The sequence below is a fragment of the Cantharellus anzutake genome (assembly GCF_015039405.1).
Source record: "Cantharellus anzutake strain C23 chromosome Unknown EI90scaffold_19, whole genome shotgun sequence".
NCBI lineage: Eukaryota > Fungi > Basidiomycota > Agaricomycetes > Cantharellales > Hydnaceae > Cantharellus > Cantharellus anzutake.
This window is the reverse complement of record NW_024066969.1, coordinates 1,192,227-1,214,889: the sequence shown is the minus strand read 5'-3', so window position 1 is coordinate 1,214,889 and position 22,663 is coordinate 1,192,227. Positions and strand designations below refer to the sequence as shown.

Below are 22,663 nucleotides of genomic sequence, written 5' to 3'. Positions count from 1 at the left end.
TGGTGCGGTGGTGGAGGGAAATGTTGTTGTTGTTGCTGCTGCTGCTGACCCTGTTGGAAGTGGATCGGTGGTCGTGTATGCTTCGCAGTCAAACGAGAATCCGAATCTGAACCAGAGTCCGAAGGTGCACCGAATTGTCTTTTCGACGCATGCTGCTCTCGTGATATTGGCTGATCCAATATGGGCTGTTGCTGTGGTGGGGCTGGAGGGTAGTTGGCAGGAATTGCGTGACCATTGCCATGCAAGACACTTCGGCGGTGCAAATCATTTGTGCCTCCTGGATTGAAATGACGAGGACGGTTTAGGGAAAGAAGCGAAGCGGGATTTTGCTGGTTTGCATGCCATGAGCCAAGAGCACCTGGAGGCTGGCGAATAGGCGTTCGCTGGATCTATGAAGGTCATCATAAGATGGAAGCGGTACCGGTATTTCGGAAAGATGATTGATTGACATCAACTCGTGCCTTGTTAGCATCCATACCGTTGACGACTTCGCCCATATTGCCTTGATTGGAGGCTCCAGCATGCATACCCGATACTCCAAGCTGATGCAAACCTGCACGGAGCCTGGATGAGTTAGTATTCATAGTTCCGTGAAGGCCTGTCCCATCCGCGGCCGCTGTCGTCGATGGAAGCATGACTCCGGCATGGTTGGACTGATACACATGCTTCTCACTGGCATCCGCATTCTGGGCAGCTGCAGAGAGTGACGTCGAGCCGAGAAGCGCTTTCCGTTTCATCTTGTCAAGCTGGCCTTTGAGTTTTTGATATTCAGCGTCCTTATCTTTCGCAGCATCCATTAAGTCACGGTTCTTCCGTCTTTCGACCTCCAAGTCGCGTTCAAGTGCTGGACAGTACACGGTGATCGGCATGCATGTGAACAAAATAAGGAACACGTTGCCACGTACCCGCAACTTTCGTATTGAGTAGACTTAATTCGGAGTTCGCTGACCGAAGGGGAGCAAGTCTGTTCAGATACACGCGACAAAGCACGCGACTGATTACGGCACCTTCTCGAACTACATTCTCTAACTGCTTTTGCATCTGGGCATTCCGTTCGTTGGCGTTCCGCAATACGGCTTGCTGGAACGAGCTAAGAAGATGTGTCACACACTGCTCAAGGATGTCCATATTTAGGGGACCTCTCTTGATGTATCTGATACTGCCAGAATGACATGGCCCTAGATAAAAGTTTCGAAAGAGACGAAGAGCCGCAGTCGCAAACACAGATACCGACCGAGAGCATATTTCCAGAATGATCGTTGGGCTCAGACCAGACAGAATTGACTAGTGCACGTATTAGAATGATTCGAGTGCGGAGAGAACAAGCACACAGTTTTGTAGTCATTAGTAGGATGAAGAGAGCATATCTACGCGTAGGACGCGTCAAATCCTGCGCAAAAGTCCTCGCTTTCGCAGATGACGCACTACAACATCGTCAGGTTGATCCAAGGTGGTCTCACACGCTGCACAGACGAGAGTAGGTGTAGAGAAAATCCCATTCGCACACTCTATGCAGAAGATATCTATATATGTTCAGCGCATCAACACTGACCCTGAAGAAGAAATATAATGTCGGCGCGGCCCTACGTGAGCAGGTGGTAACAACAGCCTGCGGCATGACATGAGGTGCTTAAGCCATGGATACAGGCTGGCCGGCGCACCTTTTCGGTAAGCAGCTTTCTACAGGCTAAACGATTGCAGTGAAGCTCGTCCATTTCGCTAAATTTCAATTGCAATCGGTGTCGGTCAACACAAGTACATACAAACGTATAACCAAATATGTAAGGTATAATTATCAGAATCAATACGGCAACACTAACAATCATCCATGTTGATGTCAGAAGGGACTTGGACTCGTATAATGTTGGACAAATCATCCGGCTCCAGTATATTCTGGCCTTTCGTGCCATCTTCAAACTCGGCGTTCAGCAAGGTCTCCATTAGCACATCATCTAGTTCGTCTTCGTCTCCGCCGTATTCTTCATCAGACTCTGACGGGCCAGCTTGCCTGGAGGGTTCAAATGAGCATAAAACAGATGAGCCGAGCAGACGATCTCACATGAATGCGAGGATCGCACGGTCTCGCTCGCTAGAGGAAAGTGCGTCCCATCGTGATGCACGAGGTAAAATTTTCTCTTCCCATGCATTCCGAGACTGTCCAGTCCGCTTTTGACGAGCCATAGCTTTCTCTGATTCTGCTTGCTGAAGTCTGATAGCTTCGCGATGATCGAGCGTCGCGGTGCTGTGTGTAGAAGACTTGTGGGTCTGCCCACGCTATTCATACCCGCCATCAGCAACCTATCCTCATATAAAGACACTGTGCCTTCATTTAACGTACCATAACAACGGGCGAATTTAATATCCGCAACTTCGTAGATACTGGATCTCGTGATGTTGATGGGCCTTCCCCTTGTCCATCCGCCATGGTGGCGTCTTCGCACGGTGGCGTGGGCACCCTGGCATAAGGATCAATGTGGGTGTTCCTGAGATTTGTTTCGACAGTGCGCATACTCGTCAGATGGCGCAACCGCGCTTCGCACTCGGCTCGACGTGACTCAAGCTTTGGTCGAAGAGCGGAAGAACACCTAACGGACCGCTACGGACTCAGGAGCATTCAACATTTAAGCAACCAGGTTACTTACGTAGCTAACAGAGCCTCCGTCTTGTGCAACGTCTCCGTTAACTCTGATATGTCATCGATCGAGCTAATAGGTTTCGCTTGGTTTCGTGAAGGCAAGAAGCCTGGGACATAACTCTTCGAGACGCTCCGTCTTCGTTGCATTATCCTTTCAAAAAGTGTGAAGGTGCCCTCCCGATAGCTGCGCCGCTAAATGACCATTGAGCTGATCACGAGACTCCATGATCGTACTCTTGGGACCGGCAACGTCGCATTAACTTTGTGGTACCACGTGATCTAATTTGCGTGCAGAAAGTCTTTCTCCCGATCCATCATCTCAACAACACTTTTCACTATCAGAAAACATGTAGATAGTCTCTAATCGTCAATATCTCATAGGTTCTGGCTGTTGGAATCACCGATTTCATATGCTCTATCAGCATTGTTTTCTCTGACCGGACCAGGCATATCGATTGCACGTTTGGTGGCCACAACTAGGGCCACCTCTTTGTCCACTTCCCTGGTCATTCGGATCTTTGGGGGGATTTGTTTATGAAGCCACCTACAAGCATCTAGTTGCTCATCCAATATCTTGCCAGTTACCTTCTTTCCTGCGACATACCCCATTTTTCCCACTCCAAATCATTCCATAGAACCACCACACCTAGAAAATCTTCCTTGCATCTGGCTTTCTCTGCCCTTTCAGCCTCCTTCCTCCGATTTCAGTGTTTTTTCTTGTTGTTTTGTGTGGGAACTTCCAATGAATTGAAATATAAGGTGCCAATGACATATCCAGCATGAAAAAAAAAATTGTCTGGTTTGTACTCTTCTTTAATGTTACACGATGACCTTTTCTATATATCACTAAACCCCAAAGGTGCAGTAGAGGGAGTTACATCCCCTAACATTTTACCCTTGCTTCGAGACTATGAATTTCTGCATGTGACTGTATCACAGCAAGCCTATGGCTTGCCAACCCCCATTAATACTCTGCACAGAGTCATACACCCTAATGTAAATAAGCACTATATGCGCGGTCTCAGTCTCGAACAAGAGAACTGATTTATTGTTCCTTTACCTATATGTGCAGTCTGTAGATACAGTCAGAATTCGCATACAAGGAATAAAGTAAATAAAAGGATATCACCTCAGTCTTGAACAAGAGAACTGAGGGGGTGTGAAAAATTTCCGTGCACAGTGTGTTTTATACACCTAGTGCTAATATCACTTATAGCGACTGCCTGCTATAACTGGCAATGAAGAGGACATCAAGACAAAAGGTATATACGATATCCTCAATTGATATCACGTCAGTAAAGAAAATATTAGTACGCATGGACATTGATATTCCAATACGCCCACTCAATGAACATTGGCGTTAATGATTCCCATCCCTTTGGTGAACTTCTCATGTTTGATCTGTGCAAGTCCTTTGGTGAGAACGTCAGCTACTTGATCAGCCATCAGGATATAGTCAAGATCCACATCACTGTTGTTGATGCACTTGCAGATGAAATGCTGCCTAACATGGATGTGTTTCATGCGCACGTGGTAAGCAGGGTTGATGGCTAAGGTGAGGGCACCTTGATTGTCACTGAGAATAGTATGAGGAATAGAGCGGGATTTGAGAACATCACCAATAAGTTGTTGAATCCATATTGCCTCCTTGGCAGCATGGGTAAGCGCCATATACTCCCCTTCCGTGCTGGACAATGCAGTGGAAGACTGCTTCTTCGAACTCCAGGACATGGCAGCTCCAGCGATTTTGAATACAAAGCCAGAAACAGATTGGTGGTCACATGGGTCACCAGCCCAATCAGAATCGGAGTAACCTGTGAAGTTGTTATTGCGAGCTTTACCATTGTAAACCAACTTGTAGTTTTGTGAATAGTTAAGGTATCTGAATAAGCAGTTGACAGCGATAAGGTGTTCCTTCCCAGGATTGGCGGAATATTGACTCAAAGCACCCACTGCATAGGCGATATTGGGATGTGTGCCAAGCATCGCGTACATAATGCTGCCGATTTGTGACTGATAATCGCGGATGTCAACTTCAGGTGAATCAAGTTGGGGCAACTTGAAGTTAGATGCGATCGGGGTAGAGATTGGATGACAATTAGTGAAATGGAAATGAGTGAGAATATCCTTGACGTAATGGGTTTGGGAGATGTAGATCAAGCGTGTCAGGGCACACACCCTGACTAGCCCGGACCCGGACCCGCGTCCGGACCCGCTTCCACCCACCGCGCTTCCTGCATGCGTGCACGCTCCGTGCGCTGCATGCTCCGGGCCCGGTTCCTACCCTTCATGTGACTTCCGGGTATCCCCGGAAGTTTTCCTGATATGGTGGCCACTGTGGGAAGATGAGAAGTTAGCTTCCTTCTCATCTTCTTACCCACAGTAGGTTGTGCCCTGGATAGGGCTGGTTACACCAGTAGACTGTGGACCATAGGGGAGGGTCATGGGGGCCCAGGAGTTGTCCCCTGACAAAGTGCCAAGCTCGATCGTGAGTAATCTCGAGTCCTAGAAACCAGTGAATCTCTCCAAGATCCTTCATCTTGAATGTTTTCATAAGCTGGGACTTCTTGAGATTAAGAAGGTTGAGGTTGTTAGAAAGGATCATGAGATCGTCAACATAAAGGTGTCAGGGACGCGTCTGGGGTCGAGGGGGCCCGGGTATAGTGCCTGGCGCTGAGGACCTTGCAGGGGGTAGATCGGGCGTGCATACTGGCAGGCCCGATATGGGACAGCTGTCCCTGGCCACTCAGACTGAAGTGGAAAAGGTGAATTGTTATTGAAAAGGGAAACTACACTAACTTACCTGAAGTGGAAAAGGTGAGAAGAAGGTTACTTCTTCGGTTCCCACTTCAGGTACATTTATGTACATGCAGCTTGAGTCACATGATGGATGCCATGTCATCCTCGGAGACAGCTGCAGCCATCCGGGTGTCCCCATGGGGGATCCCAAGGGCATCTGGTGCAGGTGCGCATGCTGGGCACAGCAGGGAGCCGTCCGGGGAGTCTGGGTCGGGCGGGTCAATAGTACATTGATGCAAAGGAAAGTGGTCCATGTAAATAGAAAGAATAAACAGGAGGGGAATGATGGGAAGAATGAAATAAAGAAAAGGGAGAAGAGAGAGAAGAAAGAAAGAAAGAGGAGGGAAGGAGGGAGGGAAAGGATGGGGAGCAGGGCAGCAGGTGAGGTGTGGCTGGGTGGACCCAGGTGGGCCTGGGTCAGGCAGGTGTGCCCTGACAAAAGGGTGATGATGCAAAAACTTTGTCCTTCCCACAAAGAACAAACACAGCATGGTCAGAGTTGCACCGGTGGAAGCCGAGTTTTGCAAACTCTTTCTTCGCCTTCTCATACCACGACCTTGAAGCTTGCTTCAGGCTGTATAAACTCCTTTCCAACTTCCAAATGACATTGTCCTTCCCATAATTGGCACTCCCCATGGGCGGATTCATATAGATAACATGTTCGAGATCGCTGTTCAAGAAGGTGGTCTTCATGTCCATCTGGTGTACCTCAAGATCGAGTCATGCTGTCAGAATCTGGAGATTATTGTCAGAGACTGAAATATTGTCGGAGTCGAAATATTGTCAGAGTCGGACATACTGTCCGAAGACGGATGGAAGATGGATGGTTTCTGTCTGAGTCGGGGTTGGAGGTTGTGGCAGAAGCCTGTTGGAGCGCGCATGCGCAGATATGCGGGCGGAAATATGCGGCATGTCCGGAAGCGCTGTTCAAGGTTAGCAGAGTGGGATCGTGGCCTCAGTGACTCAGGTGGAGCGCTGTGCCCTGAGCTTGATGTTTGGGGGAGATCCTGTATTTACAGACTGACACTTACAGCACACTTCAAACAAGACTGGCAGGCAGAGCGGACCTGTAGGAGGAGCACAGACTCCACGAGCACGGACTCAGAGGGGGGGAAGCCCCCTTTGCAGAAGGAGGGACTCAGACCAGAACAGGGGGGGTACTCTAGTTGATTTCAGACTGAGGTCCCCAAAAGTATTTACAAGGTATAAGTAGGTAAGAGAAATCAAAAGAGGGACTGGTCGGTCCGGTGTGGAAATAAGCGGAAATGAGCGGGGACTTGTCAAACTAAACCAAGGACAAGAACCTGGGAAATGGGAGGCAAGGAATGAATAAGGTCAAAGTGGATCAAGTACCAATATTGACAGATTAAATGAATGAATAGGAAAGTGCAATAGCACACGGATCAAATGCCAATATTGGGGTGAACATAATAGGCACTCGGCAAGGAATGAATGTTATGTTGCCAAGTGACAAAAATGGCCAGAGGACAAAAGCGGAGGTCAGCGCGTGGCGCCGATACAAGTCCGCAAATAAGCGGGGTCGGTGCGGTGCTGACACAAGTCCGCGAACAGAGGTTGATCTGTCAGCACTGTCACACAAGGACAGCATGAAGGCCAACAGAGGTACAGAGGGGAGTGGGAGTGTTGACCTGACCAGAGGTGTCAAGGGCAACCAGAAGTGGCCAGAGGGTGCAGAGATGGGCAGAGGGCATGGAGTGGGCAGAGGGTGCAGAATGCACGGAAGCGGGGCATGGCTGTGACCACATAGCAGGAAGCAATGAGTGTGGTTCAGATGGAGACAAGGCTGGCATAGGAACTCTGAATGCTGGGAGTGCCAAGGGCTGAGGAACTGGAGGTAAGGTCGGAATGCCAGCAGGGTCTAGGTTCTGATTATTGGCCAAGTCTCATGCAATAAGGCAGGGGGCCAGACATGGGGTTGGGGGCTGGTTAGGATGGGTTTCAGGTCAGCAGATTTGCCTATTGGCATTGGTTTGCCGCTGACGGAGCCCTGGGATTTGTCGGTCGTGACACGTCCAGCGATAGTGAGTAGGATTCAGATTGATACCCACTTGACAACAGGTGCGAAGGTTTCATCGTAGTCAACTTGATAAATCTGACCAAAACCTTTGGCAATGATTCTAGCCTTGTAACGCTCAACAGATCCATCTGCCCCCTTTTTCAATGCAAATACCCAACGACAACCAACGACATTTCGAATGTCTACCTCATCAGTACTAACCACAACATAAGTTTGGGTTTCCTTCAAGGACATCAGTTTGTCGTGGCAAGCCTTGAGCCAGGCATTGGAGTCTGGGCAATTCATGGCATCGTGATAGGTGCGTGGGACTTCAGTTTGGGCAATGCAAGTGTGTTCTTCGCCCACTTGTTTAGCGTACTGACCTGTTCTATCATACGAATTGACAAAATATCGATCGTCGTCATCTCGAATCCATGTATGCCGTTCATGCATCGACCATCAGGGAGCTTCTGGAACCACTTCGTCCTCTTCCTCTCCCAACGTATCAACCTCCAATCCCCCATCATTATCATCTTCCATCTCATCCAGTCCACCATTTCCAACTTCTTCGTCCATCATTCCCTTCTCACCACTTTCCTCCACTGCCTTTCTAACGCTCCCATCACCCTCTGCCGTATCATCCTTATCAACCACGTGTGGAGACGAATCCACAGACAAGGATTCAATTGTTACTCGTTTGGGTTCAGGTGATTCCTCAAAGAAGTGAACATTGCGAGATTTGTGAATTTTACGAGTTTCAGGCTCATAGATCACAAATGCCTTCTTGCCGGTAGCCATTCCCAGGTGAATCCCAGTGATGGAATGTGCAGCAAGTTTATCTCGTTGTCTTTCAGGAATAGCGAGGGTGGCTTTACAGCCAAAGGTGTGTATGGTAGAAACTGACGGCTTGTTTCCTGTCCAGAGCTGGAACAGTGAAATACCATCAGGGAGAGCAGAATGGGGAACAATATTTTTAATGAGTGCGGCATGTTGGAGGGTGTATGGCCAGGCAGATTGGCCAACGTGCGACTTGACACTTTCAAGCATGGCGATTGTCATCATGATGAGTGTACGATTGACCCTCTCTGTCAGGGCAACCACACCTGACCATACAACCCCAGAACCACCTTCCCTGACCTCCCCCCACTTCCCTCATCCTCCCATCTTTACATACCTCTCACAACTACAGCCTGCATGCGAACCCGTTGTAGGAGAAATAACGGTCACACTATGGAAACCCATTATGGAAATATGCCAGATAAATCACAAAACCTCATACGACAAGTAGATATGAGAAAATAGAAGGACCTGAATTTTAACGAATTTTTACGAATTTTTACGAATTATTATGACTATACATGATAAATTGAAAGAAAGAAAAATAGCAAAAATACTTCAAGCTTACCATCAACGAGATGGAATTCTCAGGGGAATTTATAGCAAATATTAAACCAAGAATTAGGACAATCGACCAAGATTTGACTATAAAAACAATCAGAGGACCTCCACGGAAACTACTTTCCCATGTCCACACACGTAGCCAAGGATGGAAGTACCACGGAACAAGGATTCCTCAGGAACTAATGCAAAATTCAAAGTCGTGTCTATAATAGGAAATGTAGATGTCCCCCAAACGGACCCAATGAAAGTAATTACAGGGGAAACTACCCATAAACGACGGAGATATGACTAAAACTCCTGCAAAATGAGGACAACGTCTAAAAGGCAAGTGCGAAGATTAACCAGTAACGACCGAGACAAGCTTGATAGCCCATTAGAAAGGAAGGGATCTAATCTTAATCCTCCCAAATTTTCATAATAAAAGGATCATGCATTAATGTGATATCCAATAACGGGAATAGCGACATCAAAAGTCCGAGCTCAGGGAAAAGACGATGTTTGCGTAGGATCCATAATTAAAACATACAACGAAATTTACACGGAAATTATGAAAAATGGGGAACTATAGTTATGCAAATTTTCAGCCCAAACGGTCCAGCCGTTGTGAAGTTATACCCATGACGGGAATATAGAAATCCGCATCATGTGTAATGACATGTGAGGGTGGCGATGCGCAGGGAACTGGCCATCGGAACCGAGATCTGCACTTCGGCAGATCGCGAAGACCAATTTCCATCCAAATAAGGAAGAGCCTGGTCAAAACAAAGCATGGAAAGTGCAAAACAACCTTAGATCATGAGGGAAAAATCTGAAATAAATCACAGAAGCCCATATGAAAGAAATAAACACCCACACATATCATAAATCCCGAACAATTAAACGGAAACGGTGCCCGCATACGAACGACTATGGGAATGACGCACGTGATTACTGAATGTGTGCACAAACTTTTGCTAACTCAACGAATACCAGGAAATAGGACACAACCTTAGTACCATTGGAAAGGTGGGAATAAATGAAAATTTATGATACCGAGAACGTGAGAAGACATCCAGAAATGAATGAGATACAAGGACATGAAGTTAGAAACCTGAAAACGCGCGGGAAAACAGCTTCAAGAGGTCCAGAGTCCTAAATAAAATACATAAAAATATGATATCTTCAAGGACGACCTACTATAACAACGAACAATACATATGGAGGATTAGGATGTGATAATACAAAGGGGAATCAGGGAATATGAACGAAATTCATGAAAACCACTAAACTACGACAGACCATGGCGGGAATTTTAGGGAACGATATTCTAATGAGGTGGAGAGCTATAACACATTCGTTTGAGTAATTCTTGACTACTAGCAACTTTTTCTTTCAGTTTTAAACCTGAATAATTCATTCATTTACCATTTCAGTCTCATTTTAACTAAATGTCACTAAATAAAAATGGAATAAATCAGCTGAAGGTCTCAGCACAGCCGTACGCATAGTAATGCGAAGTTTGAATTCAGAATCATCGAGTCATAGCAAATTTAATGGTATATATAGGGAATTTGAAATAGGTAACTGCGACAAATGCAGCGCAGCCAAGTTCTAATTAACCATTAAAATAGCTTAGGCGAGGGAGGACAATAAGGATTCTAGGCGCAGTCTGACTGCAGTAACCACAGTTCAGCGCAGCAAAAGCGCAGTAGAACTATAGTGTGAAAATTTCATTTTTTATTCAGTTTGAGAAAAATACACTGTAAATAAATCCTGTAAATAGAAGGTAGAGCATGAAAAAGGAAGGCAACCCAAGGAGTATAAAAGGGAGACCCTTTCTGCGACTTTTCGCCCCCCTTAGAGAAGTAAGAAAATAGAGTATTATTTTTCTCAAGCATTTCTGGTTGTCACTCCAGCGCGAAAAAGTGATATACAGTTAAGATTGCCACTGTAGTAAAAGGCAGCAATTAAGGAGAGAAATATTAAGTAAATATTTCAACAGGAGAGCTGGTTAACACTCCAGATTTCAAAGTGTAAACACAAAACAGTTATCTTGCTACTGTTAAAACAAGCAATAAAATAAGACAAAAATAAAACAAACCCAAGGGACACTCCAGACACAATCCAAATCCATTAACTGAATAGAATCTTTGAAACTTCACCAAGTAGAAGATTAAATTCAAGTTAAATTCCAAATTAAACAACACTACACAGAATTACACCTAGACAAATTAAGAAATTTCAATAAAGAAACAGCTCCGCAGGGCTCGGTTTATCTGTAAGTCAATTCCCAGGAACTTTAAAACTAACCCATAAAAATAGAATTAGCCAAAACACTCGGATTGGTACTATATTTACAATAAATAACACTAGTACACTTCCCCATCCTAACTAAAGAACCAGGGAACAGCTTGGTGGTGGTCTCGTTTGAACCTCCCAACTGACCTTCCTTCGTTCTCTCCTTCACCGTGGGAAAAATTATGTGGGTCAAGGCAAGCAACTCGCCTTAACCCATGTGACACCTTTTCTGCATTGTGGGAACATGCTCGGCTTCTACCCATAGTCATGTTATGAACTGTACAGTACATTTCCCTTTTATAGCAGCCAAGTGGGGAATAGGGAAACTTACCCTTCTTCTCAACTCAATCCCCGCTTAGTGAGTTTGAGGAGCTTGGGATAGGATCCAGCACCTGGCTGCCTGGGACACCGCAAGTGTCCAGCTCTGAGGTAGGGCTGCCCCCAGACAGAGGCCGGGCCCTGACACTCTCAGCCACACTGTTCTCTTGTGGTGTGTGAGGATTTGTTTTCTCATGGACAATCCCGATGTCCCTAAGGCATTCAGAAAACTCGTTGGAGAAGTACTCACCGCTTCCGTCAGTGCACAAGACCTTCAACTTCTTGCCCGATTGACGTTCGGCTTGGGCTAGGAAATCTTTGAAGGTCTCAAGAGCGTCACTTTTCTTTTTGATAGGATAGATGGTTATGAAATGGGAGTGATCATTGACAAAGGTGATGAAATATCGGTAGCCCTTGCATGTCATGGTTTGGACTTCGCACACGTCAGAGAAGATGCGTCTGAGGATTTCGCCAGAATGGGTAAGAGTTTGTTTAGGGATAGGGGAACGTGTGTGTCCTGACGCCTCACACTCTTCACAGTAGGCTGATCCATCCTTCATATCCCCAACTACTTCCATTCCCTTGGCCATACTGCTGCGGACCATCTTTAGAATAGATTGCGACGAGATGTGTCCAAGGCGGGCATGCCAGACATCAAGTGAAGCCATCGCAGTAGTTGTATGAGCAACCAGTGTAGCCTCAACATTACCTTCCCTGGCACACCTAGAGATATACACAGATTCTAAACCTGTCACAATGCAAGGCAACCTATAAAGGCCGCCAGAGGCCTTCCCGATTCCAAGGAACCTGAGCGCTGTTCTTGGTTATTCCCCCTTTTTACCTTATCTTTCTGACACTCCAACTTGCTTACCACTATTTCGAGCTAACCCAAGTTGTCCATGCTGCGGATCCTCACTCACAACTTGGCCCTACACCCCCACACCTTCCTGCCAAACTCTTGCTCCACTCTATGGTGCCCTATCCACACTGGCATCCTAGGAAACAAGAGAGCAGACCAGCTGGCAAAGGAAGGAGCATGCCTCAGACCAACCCAACCTGAGTTCAAATCTCTCTCAATTTGTAGAAAGCCTTTGCAAGAGAGAGATGGCTGAAGTGTGGACCCACTGGTGGAGAAACATGCCCAACCCCCCAAAATCGGGATTCTATGCAACCAACCAGATGGCACTGAAACTCAAACCCATGAAGCACTTCACAAACTTGGAAGAAAGACCTTCAGCCAAGTCATACAATTCCAAACAGGCCATGCCCACATCAGGGAATACTACCACTGGTTTGGCATCACATCAGAGAGCAAAGAGTGCCAGTGTGGCAAACCAAGTCAGACAAGGACACACAGAATGCCCCTGAATGAGAAGGCATTGTCACATACTAGGCTGCAGCAACAGGCTAAGTTTAACACCCTCATGGGCAGTGTGAAAGGTGTGGGGAGACTAGTGTCATTCATCAGTACCTCCAAGACAGGTGACAACAAAGCATAGATGGAACCCAACACCCACTGAGGAACACCACCCCCAGGTAACCAACCCATGGCACAGCTGAAACATCGGAGAGAGGAGTAGACAGGACAGACAGACAGGGAGAGAGTGAATCACATTTCACATAATTATTTCTTACTTTTATTACCAACACAACGACAATACCCACGGACACCACAAGACCCAAGGACACCAACCAGAATACCCAAATGTAGAGATGATCCCCCATGTATGCCATGGTGTAAAGTTGGGATAATGACAACTGCTGTCGAATGAGTAAATTGATTGAGATTGGGTGATTCATCTGTATATAGCTGGTTGTGTCATCAGGGATGTCTGAAATGCTGCTGGGTCCAGAGTGACTTCTAAGTGGACTGCAATGCTTGCAAGGAGTAGCAGGTATTGCTGCTTCAGGCATCCATCAGTTATGATGGAATATACCTTGAAACATAAGTGAAATTATGTAAAGTGAAAAGAAAGAAACCAAAAGGAGAAAGAGATGACAAATTTTCAGCATCGAAAAAAGCGTAATATTGCTATGGGTGTATGACTCTGTGCAGAGTAATCCAGCCAGCATTGCCCTGTTCAGAGGGAATGCATGTGGTTGTGTGATAATTCAATATGGGGTAATAGATGTGGTCAAACAGAGTTGGCACTGCCACCACCAAATGGACCAGCCCTCATGCAGGCCTTGTGCAGATGTGCCATTTGGGTTACTAGGGGATGCTGCTTGGGGGAGATGACCCATGCTGACATACATGAGTTAGAACCAGGGGCTTGTTGTATGCACACCAATTATTTATATTGGAACCCTGACATACATCAAATACAACATGTGGCTCCAATTAAGGCATGTGCAATGTCCCAGAGTACCACCTAGTCCCTGTACCATCCACTAGACACCACAAAGAAATCAAAGGGGAAAATGAAGGGAGAATGGGCTTGTGGTTGGTCCTGTAGGTGCAGCCATGCCACACAGCAGGAGACAGGGGCCGGGATAGTGGAGGATTCATTTGAATAACATGTCAGCTCATTATACAAAACTGCAGTGCAGATGGTGGGTTGAATGGCACAGGAATGCACAAAATGGTGTAGATACAAACCTCTCCCCTAAAGTTTGTTTAATAAATCAAATCTGATGGTTCTGATGCAAATTTTGAAGGAAATTTTCCATTTCCACCTAAATGGTGAATGGCCCTAGTGTCAGGGAACAGCCCTCGACCCCACACACCCTCAGACACCCCTTTCCCCCTCCTAACCACCCTCCCCCCATTTTCCCCCATTTTTCCTCCACTGTTCCACAATGGTACAGGTATGTGAACCCGTGGGAACATTCTGGGCGAGCGACTCGCCCAGAAACCAGCACAGCCACAACCGTGGGAACGTTCTGGGCAAGCAGCTCACCCAGAATCCTCCCACAGGGAAACTCAGGAAAGACCTGACAACTGCATAGTTCTCAGGCTCCTTTTTGTAGTGGCTGTTAGAGACCGGATGCAAGACGAAGGAAATGTCTCCATGGCAGAGGGCTTCAGCCTCAGCGACTCAGACCAGGAGTGCTGTGCCAAGTTACATGTCCATGCCCTAATTTACTTGCTGGCAGCAAGAACTAAAAAGGGGGATTAACTCTAGTTGATTTTATCACTAGGGTGTAACCTATCTACAAGTTATGTATATATAGTTACAGCAAGGGCAGGCCCATGAACGGCAGGACTGAGCGGAGTGGAGCTAATGGAGTTAAATGTTAGCTGACTGAATATTACCGACGAGTCAGGTTATGGGGTTAGTGGAATGGCAGGCTATAACCCAGAAATGGAAAGGAGGGATAGGCCCGAAGGTAGACTTGCAGGGCAAGCAAGTCAACTGCCCAGTGGGGGTGGGAGTGCGCTAGTGGACGTCAGAGCTGTCCAGAGGCCTTCGGAGTTCCGTACTTAGGGAGGCGTAGGTAATATATTGAATTGAGGGGGTGGTGACCATCGAGGGAGTCGGAGGTGATTGCAGAATACGGGGGCTCTGAGGTTAGTGACGAAGGAGCAGAGGTAGTCCGGAGGGGTCGGAGGTAGTGGAGGATGATGGCCATAGATGGATATGACAGCAGCCTCACAGGGGGTTGAGAAGGTTACCCTTCTTCTCAACTCATTCCCTGTGAAGGCAAGTGTAATTACCTACTTCCTAATGCACAGCAACTCATTCCCTGTGAAGCCCAGGGCAAGTCCCCTCAGCGACTTTGAGGAATTAGTGGCTGGAGAAGACTCTCCAGTGCCACTCCCGGACCTCATTGCTACATCCCCTCTGGATGAGGGACAGACCCTGACACCTAGAACAAGATACCAGCTCAGAATGCCCCCTCCCTTGCTGGATGTGTCTGGTGATGTGTTGAACGTGTCAATTCTCACATTATGGGCCAACTTTTCCAACAGCCTGACTTTGTTGACAACAGTGCCTTCTGTGAATGACTTTCTGAAGGCTATGGATGGCCCTTTTGCCCATCTGAGGAGCCTGGTTGGACAACACACTTCCACGAAAGATACACCACAGTTCCAACCCCTTTCCCCCCTTGAGGATGTTGTAAAGAACATTGTGCAAGAGCTATGGGGGCACACCTCTGTCAAGGTAATCAGAGGTATTGGGAATATACTTGACGAAGCATCTGTGATAGACGACCTCAGCTTTGAAGGTGCATTATTTTCCTCACTGCTCAAACTGTTTAGAAGTTCTCAACACTGTGCAGTTTTCATGGAGACGTGTATGGCTGTGTATGCCCAGAAAAGGGGGAAGTCCCCCCAAGAAGTAATGAAGAAGTTCTGCTCTCATAACACGACTGATACAGGCCAAAGTGCTTGGCAGACATGGCTTAAGCTTCACCATAGGTTAACAATATGCTCACAGCTACTAATCATTTCTCAGCAGGACTCAATAGCCAAGATGCAGCAAGCCTCTGCAAGTCAGAGCATCTGGAAATCAAGGAGAAGTATCCAGACAGGGTGGATGAAGCAAAAGCCTTTTATGACAAAGTTCTCATGCATTATGGAGACATTATTTTGTCTAAGGACGAAAGAGAGACCCAACCTAATGAAAGTCTCCACCTGCTTCAGAAAATGACAGGAAAATATGCAGCACAGGTGAAGTAGATTGAGTGGAGCAGTTATAGATATCAATTTAACTACATGTTGTCATGATAGGTCTGTGCACTTAGTTCCACCCATTGGTGTTGCTGTAGTGGGATTTGTAGTGGATGAGACCGTCCCCCTGGAACAGTCCATGGTAACTTTCACCAGCTCACCAATTATGGCAGAAATGGTGAAGGCTATGGGTCTGCCACTTACCAAGGATGCAGCCCTTGCCATAAGGAATCTGTATGATGGCATAAAGGCTTTCAGGTATGCAGTGCAAGCACAGGAGAGTGCAGATAGCTTACTCGTAATTCTTTTAGCCCATACCAACCTGATATCAGCAAACAGAGGTATGAGCACCTCCTCATGGTCCCCATCAGCTGAAATTACTGCAGAAGCTTCCTTCACCATCTTTGTGCCTTCACGAACCCAGATAATGAGGAGTTTGGTGCATCAGGCCTGATGAAGTCTGTTGTAGCAACTGCCAGGCAAAGTGTCCATTTCCATGATCAAATACCTGACAGTGAAGACAGAGGCCATGGACAAAAATGATATCGATTATCATACACCAATATTGAAAAGGAAAGATGGCCTTGCCATGGCAGACAAGTCATATGGCCCACATAGCCAACACTGCACTGAGGCTGCTGTGTGGCTTAAAACAATGATTCATACGTCCTACTTTGACAGAGCACTTCACATTGCCTATCTGATATCTGGTGTCAGAGGAGGCAACATGTGTAAGTGAGCTCAGGACCGACTGGAGGGTTGCAAACATACTTCCATTCTTACTTGAGCATCATCTCCATTTTGCTGGCTGGCATTGTGGCGTCCGACATTTGAATGAGTCGCTGAGTCCCATGTGATTGGACCCCACATGAGTCTGCTCAGGGTATGATGCAGCTCTACCACTCTGACCCTGAACAGAAATTGAGAATCAAGACAATGACAGTAGGTAAGGGAATGTCAGTGAAGTTCCAAAGGGCACAGCTGATGGGTTACGACTCACCAGAGGAGTATGAGAAGTGTGAGGTGCTCCATTACACACCTGATGCAAATGGGAGTGTTGGCAAATACATGCTACCTGTCATATCCATGCAATCCCGACCTCCGCTCCGGGCTCCCGGAACTCCGAACCTGATTTCCAGAGTCCTACCCTACCGCTGTCCGTTCCGATATTCACCTTCGGACCCAACACCACACCTCCCCTCACCCCTCATGCCACCTCCACCCTCCTGTCCTTCTCCTACCCTATCTCCGTCCGCTCCGATACTCATCTCGGACCAAACATCACCCCTTCCGTCACCTCCTCCTTGCCGACTTCCAAGAGGTTATCCCACCTCCGGCTCCAACACCACCTTCGGTCCAACTCCGGAACATTCCGGGTCCGACCTCATCCTCGACACCTTCCAGACAAGCATGCAACACCTATGCTCCCGACTCCGGACCTCCGCTCTGGAATCCTGTTTGCATCTCTGTCTCCGGAACCTCCGGTCTTAGCTCCAACCTCGGACTTTGACCCCACCTCCGCTTATACCCATTGTATTGGTTAGCTCATTCCATTTAATTACGTTTGCCAATATTCCGGAGTTTAACTTCCGAGTTCGGACTTTCCGGACTTACTCCGGACCTTGCAACTATTGCATTGTCCATTTCAATTCCACTATTCTCCCTCACTCCTATTTGGGCTGCTGCTTCCTTCTATTCAGTCAGCTAGCCATTCCCAACTCCCATCCTCCTTCCTTCCTCCTTGGGCCTTGGCCCTTCATTCCTCCTTTGAGAAACACCATTGAGTCAAACCCTTGACCCTCGGTGTTGTTCCTCTTTCCATCTCCCTTTGTCTCCTTTCATCCTACCCTTGTTCCTTTTGATTCTGGACCCCTGTCAGAGACCAGACTTGAGACGAAAGAATGTCTCCGTAACGGAGGGCTTCGGCCTCAGCGACTTCTGCCAGGAGCGCTGTGCCTAGTGACACGTCCGTGCCCTAACTTACTGACTGGCAATTAGAACCTAGGGGGGAACTCTAGTTGATTTTTCTACTGGGGCGTAACCTATGTACAAGTGGGATATATATATGGTTACAGCGGAGACGGTTCCGCAATTGGCGGAGCCGAACGGAGCGGAGCTAACGGGGTTTAACCATTAGCCGACTGAATATTACCGACGAGTCGGTTCATGGGGTTAGCGGAAAGGCAGGCGATAACCCAGAAACGGAAAGGAGGGATAAGCCCGAAGGTGGACTCTGCAGGGCAGGCGAGTGTATTGCTCAGTGGAGGCGGGGGTGCACTAGCGGACGTCGGAGCTGTCCGGAAGTCTTCGGGGCTCCGTACTTAGGGAGGCGTAGGTAATAAATTGGAATGGGGGGGTGGTGACCATCGAGGGGTACCGAGAGGATTGCGGAATAACGGGGGCTCCGAGGTTAGTGAGGGAGGAGCGGAGTTGGAACGGAGGAATCGGAGGGACCGGAAGTCGATGGCCGGGAATGGATATGACAACCCCTCCTTATATACAATGTACCTAGTAACTTGTAACCTCAGTCCGAAATTGACTTGAATTCCCCCAAGAGACTTCCCCTCTGCTAGATCCGAAATTAGGGACCCCCAGGACAACCAGCAATGGCACAGCGCTCCGCCTGAGTCGCTGAGGCTGAGGTCCTTCCACGCTAAGTCTCCGATTCCACTCCAGAGTCATCCAAATCCGCCCGTTCTAACACTACCCGAAAATGAGGTGAGGAGGGCAGTTGCCAAAGCTGTGCTCACCATGGCACAACCTAGGAAATGCAAGGCAGACTTACCAGACTCACTGGAAGGGAATACGGTCAGAGATGGTAAGATAGAGTCTCCATCTCCCAAGTGAGTTAGGAAGAAGTCCAAAGCCACCCACACATGTGCTCCAGCAAAGGCCAAGCCTCCTCACATGGGTGAATGAAGCTAGACTGCCACAGAATAGGGCGGCAGGACCACAGGGTGACAACATGGTATCGGGGACACCAGATAATAACACACCTGTATCCAGCAGGTCATTGTCACTGATACTCCCTTCAGAGATAGAGCTGCTCAACTTGTTGAAGCCGAAGGCCACTCACACACATGCTTTAGCAAAGGCCAAGCCCCCCTCGCATGAGGCCCAGGAACAGCAGTCAGGTGGACAGTGTAGGCAGGATAACCTACTATACTCTACACTGCCAGTATTTTCGCAGTTTATGTTCCTTAAGGGTTCCTCACATGCGAAGATCACCTACCAATGCCCATGGAGCATAAAAACATTTTATTTCATTTTATAATGGAGTACAATTGCACATAATGCACTGGTACTGAATTGGTTCAGCCCAAAAACTACACTTGGTGCTACTGGCCACCAAGAGACGATCAAGGGCTCAAAAAATAGAGAAAAATGATAAACATGAATTCCCCGAATTTCATCCAGATCGACCCAGCCATTGTGGCACCTACTACTCGTGACCCAGTCAATATAAAATGGTATCATGGGGTTACCATCCAACCTACCTTCTTAGATAGTATTCAAGCGTTTGAGTGCATGCACCCGTGCACTGGTGCACTGAGAGAAAAATATGTTGGGAAAGTGGTTTACAGAGGGGCCCGAGAAGCTCTGGGGTGCCTGTGATCGGTTTTTTCAATTACAATACAATGCACAAGCACTTCAGCGCCAAATGTATTGCCGGCATCGTCTCCCGATCTGTCGTCATCGCCGCTGCCATCGTCGACAATGTCAAAGTCAATCTTCACAAATTTCGCATATTTTTTTCTTTGTTCTTTTTCCTGCTTTGCTGACAAGATAATTTATTATATTAGCCTTAGCATTAGTGTTTGTCATTGTTATTGTTCAATGTAACAACAGCGTGCAAGGTGCAAAGCGGTTAGAAAAAGCGACAGACTGTACAAGCGAGCACTAAAGAGGACACAGTGAGAAAAGATGGGTGAATGACAGAGAGAGGTACGAGTAAACTAGCAAAAAGGGAAGACACTATGTAATAGTGGCATACAATCAGCCTCACAACAGTGAATCAAGGAGGTGTGAAATAAGTGTTTATGCACGAAGTTGAAGGCAAAAGCATGCAGGGTGCAAATGAAAGAGCATAATAATTCTGGCCACACCACCTTATGGCTATATGCCCAAGCAATGTTAAGTGCCGTCAGTCACCCAGAGATCCCAGCACCTTCCCTAGCAGGACAACATAGGAAAGTGAAATAAAACCCCGTAGATAAGCAGCTGTCCAGTATCCCACAGATTTTGAGCCACACCTGTGAAGTTCATTGCTGCATGGTGTTAGCCACCCAGTGCTCATCTTGAGTCAAGCACGATTGTGGACAACCATGGTCGTGATCTGAGTCAGAACGTTGTTTGCATGTTATGGCCAACCATCTTTGCCGATTACAAACCCAGATGAGAGGTTAGTAGAGCTTGGGGAATATTCATGACAGACTGTGCCAGGATTAAGAGTGCATGCGTGCCAATTGAATAGTACACTATACTACTTTGTATATCACTCAATATGTTTCTGCCCTGTCCAACCCACCCTCTCCCTCTGTGGTATGTTTGTGTATCTCAAAGCTAGCATTTGGATCAAGCAAACAGTTTTCGTCCTGACCATTCTGTTGTTAGAAGTTCAATGATGACTGATGGCGCTTAATATGGCTTCGGCCACTGTGGACATAAGGTGGTGTGGCCTGGACTATCGCTTTTTTTCTTTTACTCTATTTCCATTCCTTGGGAGCTTTAGGGCCCATAGAATACGGTCTTTCATTGATCCAACACCCCCTCAGTTCACTCTTGCCAAACTTGGGGCGGAGCGTTATTAAGACTCTTACTAACAAATCTTCTACGGTTGTAGGCACTTTATCTCACATCCTATCCAACATTATCATTATCCTGTTATGCCAATGGGGATAGGACTATCGGCACACCATTGGAAGGATTGTGAATGCGTTGGAAAGTATGGATTTGGAATCAATGTAATAATTACCATATCAATGAACGTAGCGGTAGGGTAAATACATGGGTAGTAACAATGCAAGCAGGAAAAAGAACAAAGAAAAAAGTATGCGAGATTTGTGAAGATTGACTTTGATGTCGTCGACGACGGCAGCGGCGATGACGACGGATCAGGAGATGATGCCGGCAATACATTTGGCACTGAAGTGCTTGCGCATTGTATTGTAATTGAAAAAACCGATCACGGGCACCCCAGAGCTTCTTGGGCCCCTCCGTAAACCACTTTCCCAACATATTTTTCTCTCAGTGCACCAGTGCACGGGTGCATGCACTCAAACGCTTGAATACTATCTAAGAAGGTAGGTTGGATGGTAACCCCATGATACCATTTTATATTGACTGGGTCACGAGTAGTAGGTGCATTGTGGAGCAATGGTGGTGATGATTTCTCATCTTACTGTGAGGTTCCACACAATGTCAAAAGGCATGTGAGGGTGGCAGTGTCGAAAGTCCCATGCAGCAGAGCTGAGATCTGTACTTCAGGAGATTGCGAAACTGGTTTTCAGCCCAAAATGGAAATCACAAGCCATACCAAAGTAAACAAACAACCAAAATGCACTCTGGAGTGCTCAGAAAAATCACAAAGGACACATGTGAAGATTCAATTGACACAGGGACTCTCATGGACACTTTCCAGGATGTCTAACTCTGCACATGGGCCAATTTCACGATTCTCACACCCACCACTTGGTCAAATCTCAACCATTTGGGACAAATTTGGTATTGGGAGAAAGCTACGAACCCAGGGAATCAAATGGAGAGATCGGGAAGGGATGCTACAGGTAGGAGGAGATGGATGAGTGTGGTGTGATGATGGAAATTGGTGGAGGACGGCAATTATTAGCGGATATGGCCCACTTATCACTCCTGTTTTCTTTTATTGAACTTCCACATTGGACATTGGACTTATCGGCCATACATAACTGTCCACATGGTGCCCGTAACAACAATCTTTCATTTTATATTTTCTTTTCATTTGTTTTTCCACAATATTGCCATTCTATGTGTTTAAAAGCCCTGTACACGTATGATGGAAGGAGGACCTCCCTTTTGACTACAAAAGAGACTGTAGTGCTGAGAGATCCAAGTAGAAAAGAAACCCTAAGCTTAACTCCTTGAGTATTTAAGGAACCCCTGACGATTGTCCAAATGGACCTGTCAGGGATGTGTCCAGGGTAGAGGGGGTCCAGGTGTAGCACCCGGCAGAGGGACCTTCCCAGGGTGCGAAGCAGGCATGCATACCGGCAGCCCTGAGGTGGGACAGTGTCCCTGGCCACTTAGACTGAAGTGGAAAAGGTGAGTTATTATTAAAGGGGAAAACTATACTTGGGTCACATGATGGGTGCCACGTTGTTGTGGGGACAAGTCCGTGTGGGTTAAAACGAGCCTCATTGCACACTTCACCCTTTACTGCATCAGGGATTAGGATTGGTGAGTCGGGGTAATAGTAGGAGTTGTAGAGGTTGTAGAGGTTGTAGAGGTGGTTCTGACGAGTCTAAGATCGTTGGATTTGGTTGGGTTGTTGAGGAGATATGACATTTTCTTTACTATCTTTACTATTTTGATTCATTCACGCATGTGACCTTCCTTTTCTATT

The 22,663-nt window shown here is 47.0% G+C and overlaps 3 protein-coding genes across 3 annotated transcripts; 1 reads left to right on the top strand and 2 right to left on the bottom strand.

Moving 5' to 3' along the window:
• Positions 1-401: 401 nt before the first annotated feature.
• Positions 402-1,715, bottom strand: EI90DRAFT_2918189 (uncharacterized protein; the record flags this gene model as incomplete). Its single annotated transcript, XM_039054641.1, has 9 exons — positions 402-844; positions 906-944; positions 1,008-1,090; positions 1,140-1,178; positions 1,235-1,284; positions 1,332-1,367; positions 1,426-1,523; positions 1,588-1,609; positions 1,662-1,715. 9 exons carry the CDS (start codon positions 1,713-1,715, stop codon positions 402-404), a joined length of 864 nt encoding a protein of 287 aa, XP_038917156.1.
• EI90DRAFT_3054662 (uncharacterized protein) lies at positions 1,710-2,669 on the bottom strand. The gene is made up of 5 exons (XM_039060102.1): positions 2,643-2,669; positions 2,512-2,585; positions 2,339-2,456; positions 2,060-2,274; positions 1,710-2,008 (listed from the first exon to the last, which is right to left on the bottom strand). The coding sequence occupies exons 3-5, from the start codon at positions 2,423-2,425 to the stop codon at positions 1,816-1,818; spliced, it is 495 nt and encodes a 164-aa protein (XP_038917155.1). The 5' UTR covers positions 2,426-2,456; positions 2,512-2,585; positions 2,643-2,669; the 3' UTR covers positions 1,710-1,815.
• A 12,353-nt stretch (positions 2,670-15,022) lies between these two features.
• EI90DRAFT_3122639 (uncharacterized protein) lies at positions 15,023-16,605 on the top strand (the record flags this gene model as incomplete). Its single annotated transcript, XM_039063530.1, has 5 exons — positions 15,023-15,776; positions 15,848-16,067; positions 16,123-16,320; positions 16,374-16,403; positions 16,449-16,605. The coding sequence occupies 5 exons, from the start codon at positions 15,023-15,025 to the stop codon at positions 16,603-16,605; spliced, it is 1,359 nt and encodes a 452-aa protein (XP_038917154.1).
• Between the last annotated feature and the right edge of the window lie 6,058 nt (positions 16,606-22,663).

Bases quoted from the DNA above. Each gene is read 5' to 3' on its own strand.
- EI90DRAFT_3054662 (XM_039060102.1), bottom strand. From the start codon at position 2,425: ATGGCGGATGGACAAGGGGAAGGCCCATCAACATCACGAGATCCAGTA. The intron at 2,275-2,338 runs GTACGTTAAATG...GGGTATGAATAG, and splicing joins TAAATTCGCCCGTTGTTATG to CGTGGGCAGACCCACAAGTC. The intron at 2,009-2,059 runs GTGAGATCGTCT...TGAACCCTCCAG, and splicing joins CGTGCGATCCTCGCATTCAT to GCAAGCTGGCCCGTCAGAGT.